Source organism: Hibiscus syriacus, unplaced genomic scaffold (assembly GCF_006381635.1).
Source record: "Hibiscus syriacus cultivar Baekdansim isolate YM2019G1 unplaced genomic scaffold, ASM638163v2 tig00111427_pilon, whole genome shotgun sequence".
NCBI lineage: Eukaryota > Viridiplantae > Streptophyta > Magnoliopsida > Malvales > Malvaceae > Hibiscus > Hibiscus syriacus.
Genome location: NW_024063088.1, coordinates 5759396 through 5783119, shown reverse-complemented (window position 1 = coordinate 5783119; position 23724 = coordinate 5759396). Strand labels below are relative to the sequence as shown.

General features: G+C 33.9%; 2 protein-coding genes and 1 pseudogene across 2 annotated transcripts; 1 reads left to right on the top strand and 2 right to left on the bottom strand.

Annotated features, from left to right (window-relative positions):
• Positions 1–2111: 2111 nt before the first annotated feature.
• Positions 2112–5805, bottom strand: LOC120162973 (putative pentatricopeptide repeat-containing protein At1g13630). The gene is made up of 3 exons (XM_039173007.1): positions 5323–5805; positions 2914–5033; positions 2112–2236 (listed from the first exon to the last, which is right to left on the bottom strand). The coding sequence occupies exons 1-2, from the start codon at positions 5756–5758 to the stop codon at positions 2977–2979; spliced, it is 2493 nt and encodes an 830-aa protein (XP_039028938.1). The 5' UTR covers positions 5759–5805; the 3' UTR covers positions 2112–2236; positions 2914–2976.
• Positions 5806–8490: 2685 nt separating this feature from the next.
• On the bottom strand, positions 8491–11132 carry LOC120163201 (annotated as a pseudogene).
• A 2714-nt stretch (positions 11133–13846) lies between these two features.
• Positions 13847–16036, top strand: LOC120163021 (agamous-like MADS-box protein AP1). Its single transcript, XM_039173054.1, has 8 exons — positions 13847–14047; positions 14791–14869; positions 15052–15116; positions 15202–15301; positions 15383–15424; positions 15512–15553; positions 15676–15794; positions 15876–16036. The coding sequence occupies exons 1-8, from the start codon at positions 13863–13865 to the stop codon at positions 15979–15981; spliced, it is 738 nt and encodes a 245-aa protein (XP_039028985.1). The 5' UTR covers positions 13847–13862; the 3' UTR covers positions 15982–16036.
• Positions 16037–23724: the final 7688 nt, after the last annotated feature.

Below are 23724 nucleotides of genomic sequence, written 5' to 3'. Positions count from 1 at the left end.
TAGTGTTTCATTGCAATCAGTTGGACACTTTCATCTATTTGAAGGGTGATAGATATGGTTAAATACCAAGTTCAAATTGCAGAAACAAAACTGCTAGATTCTTGGCTTTTGCCATTTCTCTTTACCAAAGCCTAGACATAGCCTTTCCATGCAAAGGCTAGAGTGTCCAAAATAGGCCTTCCTTGATGAATACATTTTCATTTCTGTAACCTAAATAGATTCATCCAAAGGATGTTGCTTTCATGACTCTGATTTTAAAATTGTTATCAACAGCGAATGTAGATGGATGATGAAGTGGTGGGGCTAATCATTAAAGTTAATACGTTAAAAGAAATTTGTATGAGGTTTTTGAGGTGGGTCTAGTTTTGGAGAGATGAGAGGGGAACATTCATGATTTCATATTACTATATATTTATGATCTATTGTTTGACTTTGAAGCATCCACTAGCTTATTTTAGGTCATTCGAAGCATCCACTTTCTCTCTAAGCTCAAGAGTTTGATCTCTTCTCAATGGATCCATGGCTTCATGCAAGCATGCAATTGAAAGATTTTCAATCCTGACTACCATCAGTAACTCAGAATCATTGCAGTGTGTTGGTTTGGAACAAGAAAGATTGATTCTATATGATAGCTTCATTAATTTGCTGTCTAAATGTGTACATCGTTGTTAAGCAAACAGATGGTTTACAAATTGCAATTAAAGATTCCAGATGGATGTCGTCCTGCATGGAACCAAATGGTCCACCAGACAAGAATCAATTACAGCCAGCAGCTAAAATCTATTGATATTTTTTTAGTTGAAACCAAAGTATTTATGTATCGTAATTACTATATGTATCAGTAGTTTCCTCGAATCTGGATATGATAGCAAGTGATAAATAACTTGGCGGCTTAAAGATAAATACAACCCGTTGTACCTTCATTCTTTCACTGTCACTAAGTCATAACACATCGACATGACTCCACTTAGATGGAGCTTTGTTGTGTCTTTACTTCTTGGTCTCTGGTCTCCGCTGCTTATTTGCCGCACTCAATTGGCACATGACAGTTCACCAATTCATCTTCTTCCACCCAAACCACCTTCCCCATCTCTGTTTCTCCACATAGCATATCAACCAACTACCATATCTACTGTGCCATCCCAAACCCCAAAAATCCTGGCCTTCCCATACCCAGGCCTAGGGCTACATACTGGTTTTTCTTGACCTCAATAACCCATCTTTCCCTGGAGCAATAATTCAGGGGAAAAAATGGAGCTTCAAGTTTGTTGATGCAATTGTATTATCCAAGAGGTTACATGTATGCTTATGCCCTTGCCAGTGTACATATGCGCATGGATACATAAAAGTAGCAATCCTAGTAGATAGCATAATCCTTTGATTAAAATATATGATACCATACTTAATCATCTTTTAACATTAAACTTTCCTCAACCGGTGGTGGTTATCACAAAACAGAAAAAATAGGTCTTCTGAGCTAAAAGAAAAAGGGTGAGGCTCTATCGATTTTAAGACTGTGATGAAACTCAAAGGAAATTGAATCCAACGGAGGTAGCCTTATTAGATTGGTCCAGAAAAAAAAAAACTAGTCGATAAATCACAAACTCTATTTTCTACCTACATAGGATGAGATATTCAAGTTTCGAACTACAATGAGACATTACATTCAATTCAAACAATAAATGCACCAGTAATATTTACGTGAGAGATAAGTAACTCATCCTGTATTGTAGGGAAACTCTTAACACATTAATGTGGAAAACAGCATTCAGACATGCAGAAGTAACCTTATTATTATCTTGATTCTATACTCTACATTTTCAATTATAACTCGAAGTAGAAAATAAGAAAGAAATACCTCTGCTAGGCCATAAAATAATTTCAATCTTTGATCAGAACCACTTGTTTATTTTAGAAATAGAAAACCTAGATTTTTCTCCTCCTTTCCTTTTCATTTTATTGGAATTCTATTGGCTCCTAAGTACCAAGATGTTTTCTACTTATTTTGAAACTATCATTATGAATGAACTACAGTGATTAGCTGGTAAAATACAGGTAGAAAAGCACACTTACCATTATCAAAATCAGCAAAATGAAGGGTATATTGTTTTGCAAAATGAACAGACTGCCAAGCAGTTGGCAGCTCCAAAAGCTGATTACTCTTGAGCACCTAAGATTGAATTTCGCCGATGAAAGATTGAAATCATGCTAATTACCTCCCATGCTTCTTTTCATCCTGTATGTCACCTAGTTAAGCGGACATCTTTATACATCTAGCAAGAATAATGCACAAAAAAAAAACAGTTCAATGCAGTTAAAATAGCTTAAATGAGAATTTTATTGGGGAAACAGAAAAGAGGTGAGACATTCAACCATGAGCAAATGAATTCATAGACATCCAGAATCATATAATCAAGTAGAAAAACATTTACCACCCCAAGAAAGGGTATACCTCTTCCTATCGAACATTCGGTGCATTAATGAATAAAGGATGCAAACCACATTCACCATCTCGATCTTTATATTATACATGACAATTAATAAGGTATCCCCCAGCCCTTTCATATACCATACCATTCATGAGTAAAGGATGTAGAATAGCTTTACACTTCCAGTGATTAGTTAAATTTGCTATATATTTGGCAACACTTATTTTCATTCAAAGCATGATTCCTTAGGGTATTACAGATAAATGACAAAAAGCATAAATAATTAGGAAATAAATTGCGAGTGGTAAAAGATTCCCAATTCCTTAAACAAATCTTCAAGCATTATGTAACCAGCCTTCCTATCAGCCTAACTTTCCTTTATTGACGTTAAGAGGGGAGAAAGCATTTATTGTTTCATATGGAGCAGTTAACTTAATTCAGCAGTGAAAAACCACAAGGAACGTATATTTGATGCATTTCATACCTTCAAGAAAACCTCAGCATCACCAATTAGGCTGATCCTTCTCAATGAAAATCATTATTTTTGTTATTTCTGAGGAAGTAAGCCAGATTTGATTGTCCATGCAAGCATTTCATAAACAGATCTGAGATCACCACATTGCTGGCAAGCATTGAGCAAAACATCACAAATTTCTTGATCTGGAGAAATGCCATGAGATAACATGATACAGAAAAAATGTCGTGCCTCAATTATCAAACACCTTTTGCACAATCTATTGATAACTGCACTATAATCTTTTATTGAAATTTCAAAGCCCTTCTCCATCATTAGGCCAAAGAACATGAATACACTGTACACATCACCCTTCACACAATGTGCTTTGATTATCTGGGTGTAAGCAACCCTGGTCAATTTGATATTTTGTTCATGAAGAGAAAATAGTACCTTATTAGCATCCTCAAGGTTACCATGTACACAGAGACCATTTATGAGAATGTTATATGTGACTGGAGTAGGCTCCAGACTATTCAGCCACATTTCATTGATTAACTTAAAAGCCGTTTTCACGTTTCGAGTTTTGCAGAAGCTCTGTATGATAGTATTATATGTTACCTGATCAGGGTTGAGACCCATATAACGCATATCCTCAAGCAATCGGATAGCTTCTTGCAACTTCTTCTGTTTACAAAGCCCTTTGATAATTACAGTGTAAGTAACATGAGTTGGCCTAATACCTTTTGCATGCATCTCTCGAAGCAACTCAAGCATGCAGTGCATATTTCCATCTTCACAATATGCATTCATAAGTGTGGTGTACGTCACAGCAGTTGGTTCCAACCCATGCAGCATTATAGTCTCCACTAATCTTCTAGCCTCAGCTAAGTTTCTATTTTTGCAGAACCCATAAATGAGAGAATTAAAAGTCACTGTAGTAGGAGTAATCCCTTTTTCTGTTATTATCTTATATAACTCTAGAGCCTCCTCAAGATTTCCCTGCCTCACATACCCATCAATCATAATATTGTAGAGAACAATATCATGTGCCCAGTCATTCATTATCAGAGAATCAAAATACGTTCTTGCCTCCAATATCATCCCATTCTCACATAAACTCAAGAGAATGGCCCCACTTGAAAGCGAACTTGGGGGAATGCTCTTTGAGCACATTTCTTTGTATAGTAGAAGAGCATTTTGCACCTCTCCTTGCTTGCAGAGCCCATGAATAAGGATGGAATATGTTACATGATCTGGTTCCAAGTCCTGCTCTTCCATTTCATAGAACAACACCAGTGCCTCGTGAACCCGTCCAATCTTACACAAACTGCTGAGCAATACACTGTATAAGAGGACAGTCAACCGTAAACCACGTGAAAGCATCTCTTCTCGCAACTTTAATCCTTCCTTGACATTCCCATTCTGACAATGGCCACATATGAGTATTGTATATGTAACAACATCTGGATTCAACCCTTTATCCAGCATTCTTTGAATGAGTATCCAAGCCCCATCCATCTGACCAAGTAGACGGAACCCTTTTGTGAGAATGTTATATGTTACTATATCAGGCTCTACACCATGCTTCTTCATGTCACTCGTGAATTCCAATGCTTCTTCTAAGGAACCAGCTATACATAGTCCATGAATAAGAATATTATAGCTATATGCATCAGGAAGTAGTCCATACTTAAGCATCATGCAAAAAAATGATTTTGCAACATCGGTGAAACCTAGTTTGCAATATCTTGACATAATTGTATTTAATGAAACAATAGAAGGCCCAAGCCCCTTTGCTTCAGTCTCTTGCAGGAATGAAACTGCATCTTGTAGCTTAGATTGCCTACAAAGGCCATCTATGACTATAGAATTAGTTTGCTTGCTCTGAATAGTTCCAGCAACTTTGATTTCATTATACACATCCCACATGATACCCGTATGCCTCAAATTGTATAAAAGACTATTATAGGTCACTATTGAAGCATGCAGTTTAAGGTCCTTCATCTTCGCAAGAACATAGAGAGCATCATGAACCATCTCAAATCTTGAATAAACAAAAGCCAACATATCCCATACCAAACTGTTCTTGTCCCAGTCTCTAAAGCCATTCAGAAGGTGCTCACAAAGTGATGGAGCAGAGCCAGAGCCTGTCAGAAATCACACAAAATCTATAAACAAGAAAAGAAATGATCAGCATTTCAAATTTTGAACCCCCCCCCCCAAAAAAAAAAGGAAACTTTGTTGGTAAAAAGCAAGCTTAGTTTGACACAATCCAACAATTGCAACCCCAACAAAATATATGTATATATCAGTAAAAAAATGACATGAGATATACAAGAAACTTTCCACGAAAAGAATCCAAAATAACAAACTTAACAGAAAAATGCACCAAAGAGAAAAACAGAACCGATCAATTAAATACTCTGCGAAAAGTACCTTCCTCTTTTAACATATGTTCCAAAACAAACCGCAACTCCTCGAGTCGCCTCTGTCCCGCCAAAACATGGGCCACAACGAACCGAGAAAACCTTGAATGCCGAAACCTATACTCCTTCCTCATTAAATCAAAGAAAACCGCAGCAAAATCAGGGCTTTCAACTCTCAAAAAGTCTATAATTTTATCAACCTGTAATTGATCCAAACTGAAAACAACATTCCCAAAGTAATCCCCGGCTAAAAACCTCCTAAAACCCAGTTTTTTAAACCCGGAAAGGATCTCGAAAACAGGGTCTTTAGGAGAGTGGGAAAGAGAGGGTTCTTCTTCTAGGAGCCTGGCAACGGAGACTGAAGGTTTGAATAAGGTTAGGGAAGAAAGACGGCAGCAAATGTGAGGTTTTGCTAGGAAACCGAAGGGTTTCCATTTATGCAGCATGGAAAATCAGGATTTAAATTATTTGGAGGGGGAGGAGAGATTGTTTTGGACCAGGGATTTAGGGTTTAAGAGAGCCGTTAATTTCCCGGTAATTTCAATGACGACAACCTTTAGGGATGGGCTTTTTCAAATAAAAAATGCCATCGCGAACGAGAAATATCAAATACGACCTTACATCTATGACATGGAACTCGTTTATAATTAATAGGGTAAAGTACAATAGATGTCACTCAATTTTTTTTAAAATGATTGTTTCGGTTACAAACTTTTAAAATTATAAAATAATTATTAAATTTATTGAACTATTGCAAAATAATCCCTATAAGATATAATAAAACTTGTATTATAGTATCAAGATGATTTCTGAAATAACTCTCTCTAATCTTAATATATTTTTTATAAAGAGCAAAAGGAATAATGTTTCACATTTGAGAATTTAAAATTATTAAGGATATTTATAATTATCCGATATTAATTATCTTATTTACAAATCATAATAAACATATTCACAATTCAAATATTGAATATTTTTTTTGAATTAATCATCGATGTCTAATCTATTGACCGACTAATCCAGATCAGATACTGTAGAGGCAATGACAACCCTCTAAACCCAATTTGCTCCGTTCACAAACGTCAGAATTTGAATCACTAACCTTACTTAATAAATATAGTATCTCATCACACTAGACCAACTGGTTGTCGGTTCAGATATTGAATATTGAAAAAACATCAAGTGTTTTACTTTAACATTTAGGGAAGATAACGACTTGAGGTTTACAATTTATTGAAAATACTTTACAATTCTAATGGGATATTGTGATATATAAACATAAGACGTAACAAATTTGTATAGTGGGTATGCATTTGTCTTGGGTGGAGCAACTAGTGCGAAAGTGTGTGAAACAAATTTGTTTTACTATTTTTATTGTAAAATATGAATTGATAATTCTTGTTTTCACGTGCATATTGCTTGTGTAAGTTTAAACTTTTGTTTTCAAGATGATTATAAAGCAGTGTATGTTCTAAATACTTTTAATCATTTAACAATGAATACTCAAATATCCCTGCAAAAGTCGTACTTAAAGAATAACAACCATTCTTTTAATACAAACCATTAACTCCCCTAGCAAACCATGTGCCTTAATTCTAGTGTGTATTATGAGTATCTGTCGAGTTTTATTTGAGTCAATATAAAACAATCTCTCCATTTAATACAAATTTAGTTAGAGAATTAACCTTTAAATTTTCAACAACTTCAACTTTTACGGAGATCAAGTATTTAATGAAGCATCGTTGGATCGATTGATTAAGTACCCATTACTACAAATTCTTCTCGCACATCTCCAATCTCGCTAACACAACAAGGGAGTTAATGCGGTTCAAACACGCCTACCTCTACGGGTCAAAAAGAAAATCAACTATCAACATAGAGATAGTAAATAATACAAATACATGAAATTCTTTGTATCTCACAAACCCGATGTAATACTAGAATTCTTCAAATAACTCTAGAAAATTATCTCATATAAAAATCCCAAAAATAGTTGCATATCTCGTATAGATAGTTTTAATCACAAAGTAATTTTTCTCTACTAAAATTATATTAAAATCAAACTTAATTACTTAATAATTTTTTTAATCAATGCATAACAAAAAGAAATGGTTCAGGATATCTAAATGTAATGGAGGAATACTGAAAGTTGAAACCCAGATTCTGTTCAGCACAAAAGATGCGATTCTGTTCAAGATATCTCACCCGGACCATCTTCGTTCTTCTTGGTGCTTGATATAGACTGTTGAGCTGCAGCTTCATTTCCTTTGAACCGTTTCAAACACACCAAGTGAAGCAGAAGTTGCAGATGATTTAAGAAGGAGATGATAATGTTAATTTTTATGATCGTTATAAGATTGAATATCTTTTTTCTAAATTGATTCTTACTGCAAGTTCCTCGGTGAATCTAAGCTTCCTTGGTAGAAGTAGAGTGGGTGGAGAAAGTTGAACTCCATTTTCTGCTCAGGATTCTAAACATTTAAAACACATTATTAGATAATGAAACATGATGAGAAACATGAAACCTTTGTAGTTTACCTTGGATTTGCAGGGAAATACAAGGTGTTTGCAGTGCAAGAAAGCTAAAATATAGCACAATCTTGAGGATCCCTTTCGGCTTCATATCAGTTTAATTTCTCTCAAGATTTTTTTCCTTTGATAACGGCTTTCTAGTTTTGTGAGAATAGGGTTGTTTTTAAGTGGGAGGGAAACCCCATTTTGAAAGAGGAAAGAGAACGCTGAGCAGACACAAAGCACAAAAATGCAGAGTTCCAAAATTACAAGGGAAAAACTTAAATTGGTAGTACTTGTTTTTTAAGAGGCTTCACGACTGTTACAAGAGAAGTGCTCAACAACTAAAAGCTAGATGGGGAAAGGCACACAAAGACTCATTTTTATCACTATACATACTTCTATTTCTTTTTGCTTTTGACTTTGACTTTCTAGTTTCCCAATCCAAACATCAATACTCAGTGAGACCAACTCAGAATATGTTGCTCGAAATAATCCAACTAAAAACTACATATAATTGAAAACAAGTAACTCCCGGACACCCAATCCTAAACTGCTTCTTGCTATTGCAAAATCCTTGAACTTATTTCTAGATTAATAATCCATCATATAACCAAAAGAATAGATGATAGAACCATGAAGTCACTTAATAAAATTATCAGTCAAGTTACTTGTGATCAAGATGTGCCAAAACTTCCCCGACACGGAAAGCTGATTTTGTAGCTTCATATGCAACTTTAATCAATTGCTTCCATGTTCCACCAATACCATCTGTATTTCCATTTACTTTTGACTGACTTGGATAGTCCATTGGTATAGAATATCCAGAAAGCAGATGACCCACCCAAACACCTTCTTTTCTGCAGTTGGAAGTTTAAAATAAAGAAAATGTTATTAATAGTTAAAAAACCTCTTTCAAACACCTTTTTTTCTCTCTTCCTGGAAACAGGAGGAGAACAAAAAACTTCGAAGGCGTGTTGATAAGTTCAGCATAACAGGAGATATGTGGTAGCAGGAAAATTTTCAAGAACGAGGGCTGCATGGCCATGTATAGAAAAGCTAATGATAAGAACTACTTACAAGACTCTATCCATTTGCCGAGGAGCATAATGTCCACCACCAATTCCGAGAAGCACTTTCCTTTTGTCATTCTTCCTTGAATATATATAAAAAAAAAAGTAATAAAATACCAGGATATGTCACTAATGCAAGGCATATTATCATGAAGAGAAACTCTTTGTTTCCAAAGAACAAAGCAAAAGAGGAATGGCAAAAAAAATAAGGCAAAAATAAGTGCTTGGAATGTCATAAAAAGCATAATGACTTATGCCAGTTATTAGGTCAGTACCTGCCCCAGTTTCCGACTGCTTCACCACCTCCAAGCCCAAGTCCTTCCCAAACCAACTTCAAGCACAGACAGAAGAAGTTATGGAAAGAAGCCTGTCACCACTAATAATCTATCTATTTTACTTGGTGCCACAAGTTAAATGCATTGAAAGTATTAAAAATGTTACCATTTTCAACCATCAGAGTTTGTTATATCATCCAAGTCACTCAGGAATCAGGGCATAAAAAGTAAAATAGAAAGTAATTCAACAAAATGTCAAGAACATTGCAGAAAACAACAAAATGCAAAGGCATAATAACAATTGGGCTGTGCTAACAACTAACACTTGAAACATAACATATGATAAATGAATACTCAACTAGAGCCATGACTGAGCAGCATCTTGCCTCTCCAGTGCTCATCCGTACTGCCTATAACAACGAAAAAGAAAGCATATTGAACACAGAAAAAAGAGAGCAGATGAATCCTAGAAAATCATTGCAGAAATCCATCTGACAGGAGCTTAAATATTTGCACAAAAGGAAAGCTATCAGCATCAAGCAGACAAAAAACTGTCACAATATAAAGTATCATTAAAACTCTTCCAGCTAAAATCAAGTAAACACGGAAACATAAAATGTTCTTATTTTTGGTAGCTAACCATTTAAAAGCAAAAAACTCATATGAAGAGGACACTGCAAATGATGATCTCACACTTGACGAGTAACTGAATAAAAATTGAAATGCATGCTTGGGAAGTATCAGTAGAGAGCAATTTCACCTCAATAAAGGAGTACATAAAGAAAATCTCAAACAAAAGCCATATTCATGTATCAATTTATCAGCTCAGTTAGTGTGCACGTACAGGTATATACTAGCTTCATAAATTATCCTAAAACACCAGTCCAAATATGATTGGCAAAGATTCACCAAGTTAACTACCTTAAAGAAGCTCCATATTACTGAAGAATTAAGATCATTATTCCAACTTTGTAAAGCAAAGTGCAACATTCATCCCATCCCATGTAAACCAATATAGCTGCTTTTCCATTTTTTTATTCATCTATTGATTTTTATTTCCAAATTTTAGCATATATTTCCTTCAAGAAATTATTTTTGTGGCAAACTTTAGGACAGCTGAGACCACATCAAAGAGAATGTGAAACAAATGAAACTCCAGGTAAACTCCTAGTTTTGAAGTGGGAAAAACAATAATACAGCAGACAGCAACGCATTACTAATCTCAAGGAACATTGTTGGTTTGGTTGTTATAGGTCAATGATGTGTACCCTCCAAAGTTATCTAAAACCAAATTTAAAAATACTATTAATTAAAAAAAAAAGTAAACAAAGTTGTATTAGCAATAATCAATAATTAAAATGACCTCAAATTCAGGAACCAAATTATGAGATTGGGCAAGTTTCTTCAAATGCCTAAGCAAGGGCCCCATCCTAGGATCAGGCGGCGCTGCCCAACCTGGCCTCCCACCCTGTGGCAGAACATCTCCTTCGCGCAAATGAGGTATCCCAACATTTCACAAGGAGAAAGTAAGAAATCTTTGCTTTAATCCCAATATAAAAAAAACCTTGTTTTAAAAATAAATTGCCGATTGGGTGAACAGTGAGAGCAGGGCGATTGGAAACAGCCGTATGTTTACTGAAGAAAATAACTTCATCCACAGCCTCTCCGGTGACTTCTTACCAACAGCGATCCAAATCGTCCTCCTCGACAATGCTTTTGTCGTGTTGAAGTAGTCGAACATTTTTATTAGAAAAGCTTTTTATTCCCCAAAAATCATTAAAAAATGAATAAACAAAAATTAAGATTAGAAATATTGATTAACGTAGATAATTAAGGACCTGCTGCGATAAAGAGGGAGAGGGGACGGGGATCCAACCGGGGTTGGCCAAGAGGGCGTTGGTCGGGTTGATTGAGGCTGGATCGCTGGTTGTCGCTACTAATATCATCACCATTTCTTGTTTACTTGTATTTTTCGGTCGAAATTGTAGAATTAAAAGAGCTGAAGGTCGTAGTTCTATTTTCTGCCCACTGCTTGCTTCTAAAGCCAACGGGTTCGTCACTGTAAATGTTAGTGAGGCTTAAAACCAGAATCATGAAAACGGCGTCATTTTATGCTTTTGAGCGGGTTATTAAACCACTATGACTTCTTCTAGGGTGAGGAATGAATCATTTTCATGGAAAAATGATCATTTGAGAGATTCTTTGAAAAAATTACTTTTCAATGTTAAATATTAAACATTTAATAATATTTATTTAGAAGATCAAAGTTAGATAAAAGAAAAAAGTGAGAACTTCAGAGGGGAGAGAAGAGATCGAAACGAGATGAAGGGGACGACAAATGAATTGTGTTTTGAGCTCTCGACTCTCTTGTGAGTTATAAATGAGACGAGACAGAATGTAAGTTATAAATGAGATGAGAGATTGTGAGTTATTTGAGTTTAATTTAGTTGATACTCGAATTGAATGGATTCAACTCAAGTTCAAATTGGACTCAAATTCTTAACAAGTTAAAACGAGTTACTTAATAATCGACTCGAAAAATTCGCAAGCAACTCAAAAAATAATATATTAATTTTTTTAAATTAAATTATTAATAAAATTAAAATTTATATGTTATTTTTAAAATATAACATAAAATTTTCATATAATTAAAGTTCGAATTTGAATCGAGCTCAAACTCGAATTTAAACTTGAACCAAGCTCGAGTTTAAACTTCAATCGAAAAATATTTCTACGAATATATTAAAAATGGAGAATTCAACTTAAGATGGATTGAAAAAAATAATTGAAATGAAGGACTTAGTGTTATAATGCTTAAAGAATGAAATGTATGTGATTTCATATCAGAAAGAGAAGGATTGTTAGATATATTTATAATTTCATTTTATTTTTTATTTTTATTTTGTTGTTGTTGAAAGTAGAATGATATTTTTTTAAAATTTTGTTGTAACAATAAATAACTTTAATTATTAATGATGAACTAATTTCTTTTTTATTAATTTTGGGTAAATACAATATAATATTTATTCAAATATAACTCTAAATTATTTGACACCGAACGCTCATACACTTAACATTCATAGTGTTCGAACCTGAGACCTCTATGAATAATAATAATAATTTTTTTACTACTAAAATAGTTTGATTCGTGTTGAACTAATAAATATGCATGTAAGGGTTAAAATCCATGTGCATTGAGCTCAAAGTAGAATGTTTAGTTGATTGGTAACAGGTTATGGATAGCTGTATGATTTAATGAGTTGGGATGAAAGATTGATGTGAGATTATTGTTAGGGGGCGTTGTAGACTGCGTTTTTGCACAGCCAATAAATCAGATTCCATGTACGGGAATAACTCTGCAATGGTAGCCCATGCCCTCATTTGCCTTGGAAATAAAACAAAGTGAAGTATCTTATATTATCACAAGAGCCGGGGTACTGGCAATTTGGCACCTAATTTTTTTTATATTGTTAAATTAAATTGATGTGTTGAAAGTAACTTTTATATAAGTCTATAATCTAAATCCATTTATTATAAGGTCTAATATAAAAAAATTATTTAAATTATATCTCTTTTTTATTTAGGTTTAATAAAAAATAAACACCTAAATAAAAAAATAAACACCTAAATAAAATTATATCTCTTTTTTTCAATCACCCTTGATGATTAGTCAATGGTGGTCAAAGATGCATTGATGAAAGTAAAGGAATTAGAATTATAGGTTTAAAGAATTTTGGGGAGTTTTTTTTTTCTTAATTTTTTTTAAAAATAGTATTTTTTTTAAATATAAAAATATTGATTTTAAGTTTTTTAAATAAAAATTTCAAAAAAAAAAAAATAAACAGAATATGTGTCAAATAATGAATTTTTTAATCGTTATGATTGACCACGTTTAAAATAAAAATTGAAGAACCAGATTATAGTTTATAGACTACATGAGTATACATTTAACATATTTGTTGATGAGAATAAGTTTGTTTCGTAAGTTAATGATTAAGTAATTGTTGTTATTATTTGAGATTTTGAGTTTAAACACTAAGAAGACTTATCTTTAAACAGTATGTTAATGCTCACACTATGTTGATACAACTATCGACCGTCAAATTTAGTTGTAAAAAATCGTGTTAAAGATGAATAAGCATGAACTCTATATGGCAATCCGATGAAAAAATCTTGATTGGAGATTTTGTTCAAAAGGTTTAATTCTCCGAAAATCTTTATTAGCAGAAATTTAAAATACTCCAAAAAGATAAAACAATACTCATATTTATATTTGAAATTATATTATATTTTTATATTCGTTTGCAGATACCACTACAAACCCTCTTTATTCAATGCAAATTGCAAATACCAACACCTTTATAGGGAGTTCTATGATATTTGGTGTGTTGGGGGGCCGGGGGGGTGGGTTCGGAAGACGGTTTTAGCATCTACATCCCTATAAAGTTGTGGTTCCAACACCAGACAACCACGGCAGAACAATTATGGTTACCAATGGCAACTCGACAGCACGCTCCTACAATACCACTCAACTCCACTTTCCCTAAAACCACTTCCACTTTCAGGTGCTTCATTTCTTTTCCCTGCATTTCCAACTCTATATACATATTTATTCTCACTCACATTCAGCAAACCAGAGGAAAAGAAAAGGAAATAGAAAGGAAAGAAACTCCAACTTGTGAATTTGGGAGATGAGGAGAGGTAGGGTTGAGCTGAAAAGGATAGAGAACAAGATTAACAGGCAAGTCACTTTTTCCAAAAGGAGAAATGGGTTGTTCAAGAAAACTCATGAAATCTCTGTTTTATGCGACGTCCAAGTCGCTTTGATCGTCTTCTCTGATAAAGGGAAGCTCTATGAATGCTCCACTGATTCCTGGTATTTCTCTTCTTTCATTATTATAGATTTATACCTCTTCTTTAACTTCAATTTGGTGCAACATCTCTCACTACTTGTAATTCTTCATATATACGTTTGAAGATCCCAGGTTTTCCTTGCAAGAGAACAAGTACAGGCTTCTTTTGTTGTACTACTTTCCAGGATATTTAGACTCGAAAATTAGTGCTTCTCTATTTTTGGGAAAAGAACAGAAAACAGCTACTAAATTAGGGTTTATATATTATACTGTTTAACCTATAGCAGGGTTAATATCAATCTTAAATATATTTTGCAATAACCAAATTATTTCCTAGTTGATGAATTGAAGTAGCATAGCTTTCAAGGTTAAGTAACTGGCTGATAAATTCTCTACAAGGGCTAGTGTTATAAATTAACATAATATTTTATGAACGTTCGTATAATAAACAAACATGTTCGTGAACCTTAAATGAACCAAACATAAATATTTTCAAAAATAAATAAAAGAATATCATATTAAAAATCTAAACGAACATAAACATTTTAAAAAATAAACAATGAACAAGAACTCAACCTTATTCAATCTAGTCAGTTTCATTTACAACCCTAACTAGGGCCTAGTTCTTGGTGAACTTTCGTATTAAAACCATGCAAACTTGGAAGTTCTTTCCTAAGACGTGCCCTTTAGGCAATAAGAGATACATGGAGATTACTAGGGAATTGAAAATATTGTTCTTGATACTGACTTGTCTGTTTTTCGACAGCATGGAGAAGCTCCTTGAAAGCTATGAAGGGCATTATTATGCTGAGAGGCAGCTTGTTGCTACTGAGCCTGAATCTCAGGTTAGCTCAGTTTGTCAGTTCTCATAATCATCGTGGTTATTTTATTTATATATTCTGCTAGCAATAACATTTTGACAACACAAAAGGCTTTGGGGTACGTAATTTACCTACATTTCATAGCTGTCTGTTCAGGGAAATGGGAAAGGTGAGTTTACAATTGTTAAAAATGGTTACTTCTGCAGGGCCAATGGTTGGTGGAGTATAACAGACTAAAGGCTAAGCTTGAGCTGTTGCAGAAAAATCAAAGGTAATGCTTTAAACTAATTGCACTTGCTAAATATAAAGAGAAATATATAATATCTAGTTTGGTCAATTTCTTAAATCTTTTCCAGGCATTACATGGGAGAAGATTTAGACTCATTGAGTCTCAAAGAGCTGCAGAATTTGGAGCAGCAGATTGATACGGCTCTTAAACACATCCGATCCAAAAAAGTAATGGTTCAACTATCATCTTTCAATTCATACTTGTATAATTACAATTGTCCTGGTGATGAAATTGCATCTATCTTGCAGAACCAACTCATGTGTGAGTCAATATCCGAGCTTCAAAGAAAAGTAAGGCCTTTGAAAACATAATGACTCGGTCATGGAGAAATTGAGTACCCTTTTTCATTTTTCATCTCTAATTGTAGTTTATGACAGGAAAAGGCAATAAAAGAGCAAAACACCATGCTAGCAAAGCAGGTGACTTTTACCCTAATTTCCATATTCAGCAACACTGAAGATATATATTGTTCCATCCAAAAACTACATATCAAGTCATTTTTTTGGTAAATATCAAAAGAATAGTCTTTCTTTCCGTGTAGATCAAGGAGAGGGAGAAGACAGTGGCGCATCAATTGCTGTGGGAGCAGCAAGATAATGATAATGTCTTGAATACATCATCCTTTTTGCTGCAACACTCACATCGCTCTTTGAACATTGGGTAACATCCATTAAGTGGAAACAATAATAAAATGCTTTAAGATGTAATAATGTTTAATTTCTACTTTACAATGCAATGCAGTGGCATGTACCAGAAAGAAGCAACAGAAGTTAGGGGGAATGAACTTGACCTTACTCTCGATCTCGACCCAATTTCTTCGTGGCATCTCGGATTCTTTGCTTCATGAAATTTGGTGGAATATAACAATGAATTCTCTAGGGGTTAATTATAAAGTTTCTGTTTCTGTGATCATGGACACACATCAAATTTACTGCAAAGAAAAATCACGATGAAGGGGATAAATTGTTTGAAACTCAATGTTTTTTATGTTTTTAGTCGTATTTATATATACAAATAGTTAATTTTATCATTTGATTTCTCCTCATCCAACAATTATAAAAGTGTGTAAAACTAAAAGTTTTACAATAAATATAAGTGAATTTTAACTCATATGGATGAGTTTATAGTGCAGTATATCGAAATATACCATCGTTAAAAACTTAACAACAGAGTTAACGTGATATTTTTAATTTTTAAATTATTATTTATTTAGTTTATTCAACTAAAAAGGTGGTACACTACAGTAAAATTGGCTTTTTGCGGCGTTTTTTTTACCTATAGCGGTGTTTTTAAGCGCCGTAAAAAACACATGATGCGTTATGATAAACGCCGCAAAAAGCGCCGCTGAAAATAGCACTGCTAAAGTTTGCGACGTTTGTTAACGAAAAACGCCGCAATAGGTGTTGAGATTTAGCAGCGTTTTTATCACAAACGCCGCAATAAGTGTTGAGATTTAGCGGCGTTTTTAGGGTACAAACGCCGCTAAAGGTCCAGTATATAGCGGCGTTGTTAGGATACAAACGCCGCTAAAGGTTGGTATATAGCGAACGCCGCAATAGGTGTTAATATTTCGCAGCGTTTTTTTACACAAATACCGCTAAATGTATGATATATTACGACATTTTTGTTACAAACGCCGTTAAATAACACATAATTTAACCAATTAAAAAATTATTGTCGATTACCCCAAATCTGTTTTTTCAACCTGTTCCATTATCTAACAAACATGACAGTAATAACATCAAACTCTATATCCATAACAAGCAACATCAAATCCAATATAATAAATAAAAGTTTTCATTAACATAATATAAGTTCAGTTAAACACGGTTCAGTAACATTAACAGAATGCTGACAACATAAATGAGACTATAATGGTGGATTTTGAGGTTGAGTTTTCTATATCATCTGCATCATATCATTGAGTCGTTTTTCAAATTCTTCACATCTCTGCTGATATGTTGCTTCTCTCTGTGCTGCCGCTGCTTCCCTTACTTTATTTTCCGCTTTCATGTTAGCCATTTGTTGATCCATATCAGCCAACTTTTGTTTTAAACGACTAACTTCTAATTGGGAAGATTGAGACTGTGATGACATATACTGTGATGAACTGGATCCAAAATATTTGGTGGGAGTAACAAATGATCCTTGACAGCGCACCCGACCATATCTTTCAGGACCCAAAACGTCATTAATAGCTTGGTTTTCAATGTCATCGTCATTAATAAGACCTTGACTCGAACCGGTAGCGTGATACTCCGCTCTTTTCTCCCTTAATTTTTCCTAATAATAAGGTGAATAAATAATTAAAATAAAAAATGCCATGGTACAAATATAAATAAAGTCAGGTAAATTTAAAACATCTACCCAATAAACGTACCATAATTTCTGCAACTTCAGCAGTCATAGGAGTGTCATCCTTCTTCGTATGTGTAAAGTCAAATAGTTGGATTCGGCCAACTTTAGATCCGGATGTATTTTTCTACAATGTACCATAATATAATTACTATAAGTTAGTATGTACATGGAATACAAAAACAATGTCAATAATCTATAATACCTCCTCATTAGCTATACAATAAAAGCTCTTTGATCCAGCCGTGTGCGTAAACTTTCATTGTTGCCTGCTAGAAACACCAATATGCTCTCGGTCCTAAAATGTCAAACAAACACTTTTAATGATGATTTATAATTCGTTACAATTATTTCTGAAAAATGCATCATACTTGTCCTTTTTGTGAACTCCAAAATCTAACTACATCTTCTTATTGGTACCTGAGCATTCCAGGTGGGACTGTTTGCAGTTTTTCTTCAAGGCTAAGATTATTCTTGAAGTATTTCTTCTTTAAGGAGCTCTTGTGGTCCCTCCATCTCTTCCCTAACGCTTGCTTCACATAATCGTCAGAGACCTCTAAAGAAAATTTATCCTATACAATAAATAAGTGTGCACCGTAAGTATACATTAGTATTGAATTTCTATAGAGTATATACTAATAATGACATTATTACCTTAACAAAATCCAACGCCTGATTTTTGTTACTATTAGGCATTTCGCGCCATGCCTCATAATTGATCGGTAACAGATTCACATTACGTCCAACTATGCCTAAGTAACCTGCTAGAAGACGTGTTTCTGGGCCAATAGGTTGACCGACATCGTTTCTTGAAACTTTGACATGATGCCGAGGAGGAAGTTGATATAATTCCTTCAAAGTTGTATGTCCTCGAGTCTTGCGCGTTCCAGCATTTTCAACTATATAAGAAATTATTAAATGTCAGTTTTGAAAATGAACAAAGTAATAAATAAAGTTTCGAAGATTACCATGAATTTCTACTTATTCTTCAATAGTTTTAGGAACTTCGGAAGACTCAGGTGCATTCGATTCCTCGTTATTTCTTTCTTCATGGTCTTCAGAAGCTTGAACTACTCGCAAAGCAGTTATTTTTCTCCTCGGCATGATATCTGTAATAAACAAACATGTGTAATAAAAAAACTCATTAATTAATGAATATATTGAAAGACAACATGTTAAAGGTTATAACATTATAAATAAATAAATAAATAAAGATATAAAATCGTACGACATTCTTATGTAATGTCAGTTGTCATAAATATCTTCATCAACGTCCTCCCGAACCCATTGAAATTGTGTTGTATTTATGATAGTTCCATCTAACTTTTGTGGTAGTAGAGGTAAACATTTTGATCTTGTTTCAATTTCATCTATACTTCCATCCCTGATGTCTATCAAATCTCTGGGAGTATTTCGGAGCACAACATACCAACCGTCATCCATTGGATCGTGACAATAAATACTTGTTTCACTTGCAAAGAAAATACATATGGTTCATCCATCAAACGTTGACCCGTGTGAATTAATCGAGAGAAATTCACTATTGTAAACCCAAATTTATCTCTTTTTATGCATCTGTTTACAGCAACTCAGTCACACCGAAATAGCACAACCTTTCATTTTCCATAATAATCTAATTCAATAATGTCCGTAAGATTTCCATAATAATCGACCTCTCCCTCCTGTGGATTATTGTCCTTGACAGTAGCATAACTTGTAGTTGACAAAGTAACTACGTCTCCATTATTTTGTGTCCTCCTTAATCTTTCACGAGATTTCGTGTAGAACCTGAACCCATTAATGAGGAAGACATTATATCTTTTAACTATTCTATTCGGACCTTAAGAAACCCATTTAACATCTTCACTAACTTCTCTCCCACTCCAAACCTATTACACGTGAATGGTGAATTAATTTGCATTGATGTCGATATAAAAAGCAAGACATATATTATTTATAAGTATTCCGTAAGATTTAGTTGTTTACCGTCTGGCCTAACCATTCATGAAAAATTTCTGTGAATAACTTATGTAGCTCTCGCTGATTTAATCTTCGGGAGCGTGCACGAGATCTCAAGACTTATTTAAACTCACTATAAAGAATATTATGTCGTTAAAAATTGATATATATAAAAGATTAAGAGATTTTATATAGCTTGGGTCCGAAAGACTTACGTGTGAAAGGGGTCTATTTAAACATATCGGTGTGCTTGTACCCAAGACGTGTCATCTAAGTGTGCAATTTCAACTTTCCCTAATGGTTAACCATAACTTTCAAACAAATAATGTTCAGGTAAGTCATTAGTACTTAACACATCATTTGGGTTTGGTCTATTCCATCTTGTTTCAACATCTTCCAAATATCTAGAGCAAAATGTCATACATTCCTCTGCCAAATACCCTTCAGCAATTGATCCTTCCGGATAACGCTTATTACGCCAGTAAGACTTCAACTTGCCCAAGAACCTATACAAAAAAACATACTACGTAAATACATTTTATTAAAAGGGATAATCAGTAGTAATTTCAAACGTATAATTTAATTAACACCTCTCTATAGAGTACATCCATCGATAGAAAACCGATCCACAAACTCTTGCTTCGTGAGGAAGATGAATTAGCAAATGCACCATAATTGTGAAGAATGAAGGCGAAAATATCTTCTCCAAGTTGCATAAAGTCAAGGCAACTTGATCTTGTAGTTTATCAAGTTCTTCAACCATCAGAACTTTCCCACATATGACTTTCATTATATTAGAAAGTTCAATGATACAAGACGTCACCTTACTCGACATGCAACCGCGAACAACTACTGGAAGTAAATCTTGCATTAATATGTGATAATAATGTGACTTTAAACCATAAAATCTTCGATCTTTAACACTGACACATCGAGAAATGTTTGATGCGTACCCATCTGGGATCTTTATATCCTTCAACACCGTGCAAAACACTTCTTTTTCTTTCTTCGAAAGAAAAAAAATAGAAGGTGGCAAGAAATATCTTCAATTCGTATGTAATTGCGGATGAAGATCATGCCGAATTCCCATGTCCACTAAGTCAAGTCAACTCTTAAGATTATCTTTAGATTTTCTACCATCATTCACAATGGCCCCGATAATATTCTTACAAACATTCTTCTCAATATGCATTACATCAAGATTATGTCTCAAAATATGCTTCTTCCAATAAGGCAACTTGAAGAATATACTCTTCTTTTTCCACAAGTGTACCTCATTTGGACCATCCTCTTCATCAGACTCATCATCACTATGTTGGTCAACTTCAACCTCTTCATTGATCTGCTTTGCCTTTTTTTTGATCGTGTACTACTTGGTTGATTCATATTTCCATAAGTAAAATTGATATTTTTCAACATTCTGAATATTTCAGACCCGGTTGTTTGGTCAGGAGCATTTCGAAACTCTTCATCACCATCAAACATATTCTTTTGACATCTAAAACTATGATTGTTAGGTAACCACCGATGATGTCCCATATAAGAGAACTTATTTTTATTAACCAACCACTTCGAACATGTTTGTGCAACACAACATGGACAAGCATAACGACCTTTGGTACTCCAACCAAATAAATTTGCATAAGTAGGAAAATCATTAATTGTCCATAATAAAGTCGCGCGTAAATTAAAGTTCTCCTTAGTCAACACATCGTATGTTTCGACCCCTTCCCATAACTGTTTCAACTCTGCAATTAGCGGCTGCATGAAAATATCAATACCATTTCAGGGGCCTTTCTCGCCAGGGATTATCATATTTAAGATGAAAGATGATTGTTTCATGCAAATCCAGGGAGGCAAATAGTATGGAACAAGTACAATAGGCCAAGTACTATACGAAGTACTCATTATTTTGAATAGATTAAAGCCATCAGTTGAAAGATCGAGCCTGACATTTTGAGGATCTCTCGTAAAACTTGGATACTTGTTGTCAAATGACTTCCAAGCTAAAGAATCTGTAAGATCCCATAATACTCCATCATCGGTTCTGCCATCATGATGCCACCTCATAGACTCAGTAGTCTTGGAGCACATAAACAATCTTTGTAGCCTAGGTATGAGAGGTAAATATCACAGAATCTTGATCGGTTTCTTTATTGATCGTGCTTGGGCTTCATCATCAGTAACATTTTATGCCTCCCTAGTCATCCATCGAGATTTTCCGCATACATGACAAGACTCCTGATTTTTTCGATCACCCCAATACAACTTGTAATCATTCGGACAACTATGAATTTTGTTATATCCAAGACCCAAATCTTTTATCATTTTCTTCATATCTTTGCATGATTGAGGGATTTTTGCAAAAGGAAACACTTCTCATAGTAACTCCAACAATTGCGTAAATGAGTTACCAGTCCACACTTCTAGGCATTTTAAGTAGAAAAGACGAATGCAGAAAGAAAGCTTTGAAAACTTTGATCCCTCGTAAAGTTGTTCATTCATTTCATTCAGCAACTTGTAAAACTTTGCCACTTCTCCATTTGGCTCTTCATCACATCCAATTCTTCCTGTCTCAATGAAATCATTAACATCATTCTGACAATAATTTTCTGTAACATACGGCTGATAATTGTGCATATTAAATGCATCTCGTAACATCCCTTCCATGTCATCTTCTCTGAAAGTTGGATGGTGAGAAGGAGCATGATAAGTCGAATAACTCGTGGAATCATATCTATATGATACAAACTCTCCATGAAAGATCCATTTTCTATACCCCCGAGCAAATCCAAAAACAACTAGATACTCGTACACAACTTCACGAATGTGCCAGTTAATATTAACACAGTTCTTACAAGGGCAAAGAATCATATTCTCTTGGATTGCATTCAAAAAATCTAAATTTAGAAAGTTTTCGACTCCATTTCAATATTCGACGCTTACCCTTGTGAAATCTATCCAACTCTTATCCATTTCGTATTTCTGGAGTTTCAAATTCAAATGTTAATTGCTAATATTATAGATAAATTTAGAACCTAAACAGAAGCATTACATTTAATTTCACAATTTATTGCTAATACTAAAGGTAAAAGTAGAACCTAAACAGAAGCATGCATTACAGACCACTAAGGAACATGAAGAAATCGCAGAACCATTCAAACACAAACATCATAACTAGTACACAATCTCTGCTTAAGCTAAATAATAGAAGTAATACTCGATACTTCTTGATAATTATAGTAATATAATGTGCCTCCTCCTCCCGACACATTAGAAATCATACATGGATTTTATAATAAGATGAGAGAAGGGGAATCTTAAGCTCATGATGCAGATGAAGATTTTGAAAATAATCATATATAATCATTTTCTGTGTTTTCGTTATGTTTATTAGAATTCAAGTCAATTATTGAGTTTAAGATGATTGTTTTTATGTGATTTATATGTTCTCAAACTTCGATTTGTTTATGTTGTAATATTTTATTTAAAGACAATAGTATATTATGTTGTAATATTTATATTTTAGTGACCTAAATTATTTATATGTCAATACTTTATTAAATTTTATATTTTACAATCAACCAAATAAAAAACAAGGTTTAAATTATTCAAAGAAACAAGGTTCAAAGAAACAAACCTGGGTAATGTTCACTAAAACTCTCTGAGAATCAACCTTTCAAGAAAAAAAAGTAGAGAAATGCCAAACAAAGGGTCCACAAATGTAGTATTAACTGGTTTGAAGCTTTAAATATCCTGAATTCATAAACACAAATGCAAATCAAACATCAGTACAGGACTAACATTAACAAAATAAAAATAAAACAAGACTTCTAAAAGCAGACACATTCAAACAAGAAAAAGAATAAAGTCCAAATTATGAGTAATATTAACAAAGATCTTCTTGCTCAAGAACTGTGTATATCTTTCAAAGCAAAAAATCGAAAATTTCAATTAAACAAGAATACATACAATTAATTAAGAGTACTTCTAACGCAATATGCGGTTTTGGCAGCCTCGCAAGCTTTGAACCCTACAAAAGTGCAAAAAACAGAATTATTTACTAAATGATCCTAAAATTAAACACGTAAACATAAATTCAAGTGGAAGCTAACATATAATTTCAAGACTATACCTCTCGGCAATGATAATTTGGTCCTGGAAGCTGAGTAGAATAGAATGTGATGATGCGGAGAGTCTGAGAAGCCTGCAGAAAAAATAAACAAAGAAAATAAACAATTGTGAGTAAGATACGAGGAAATACTTAGCATTTCAA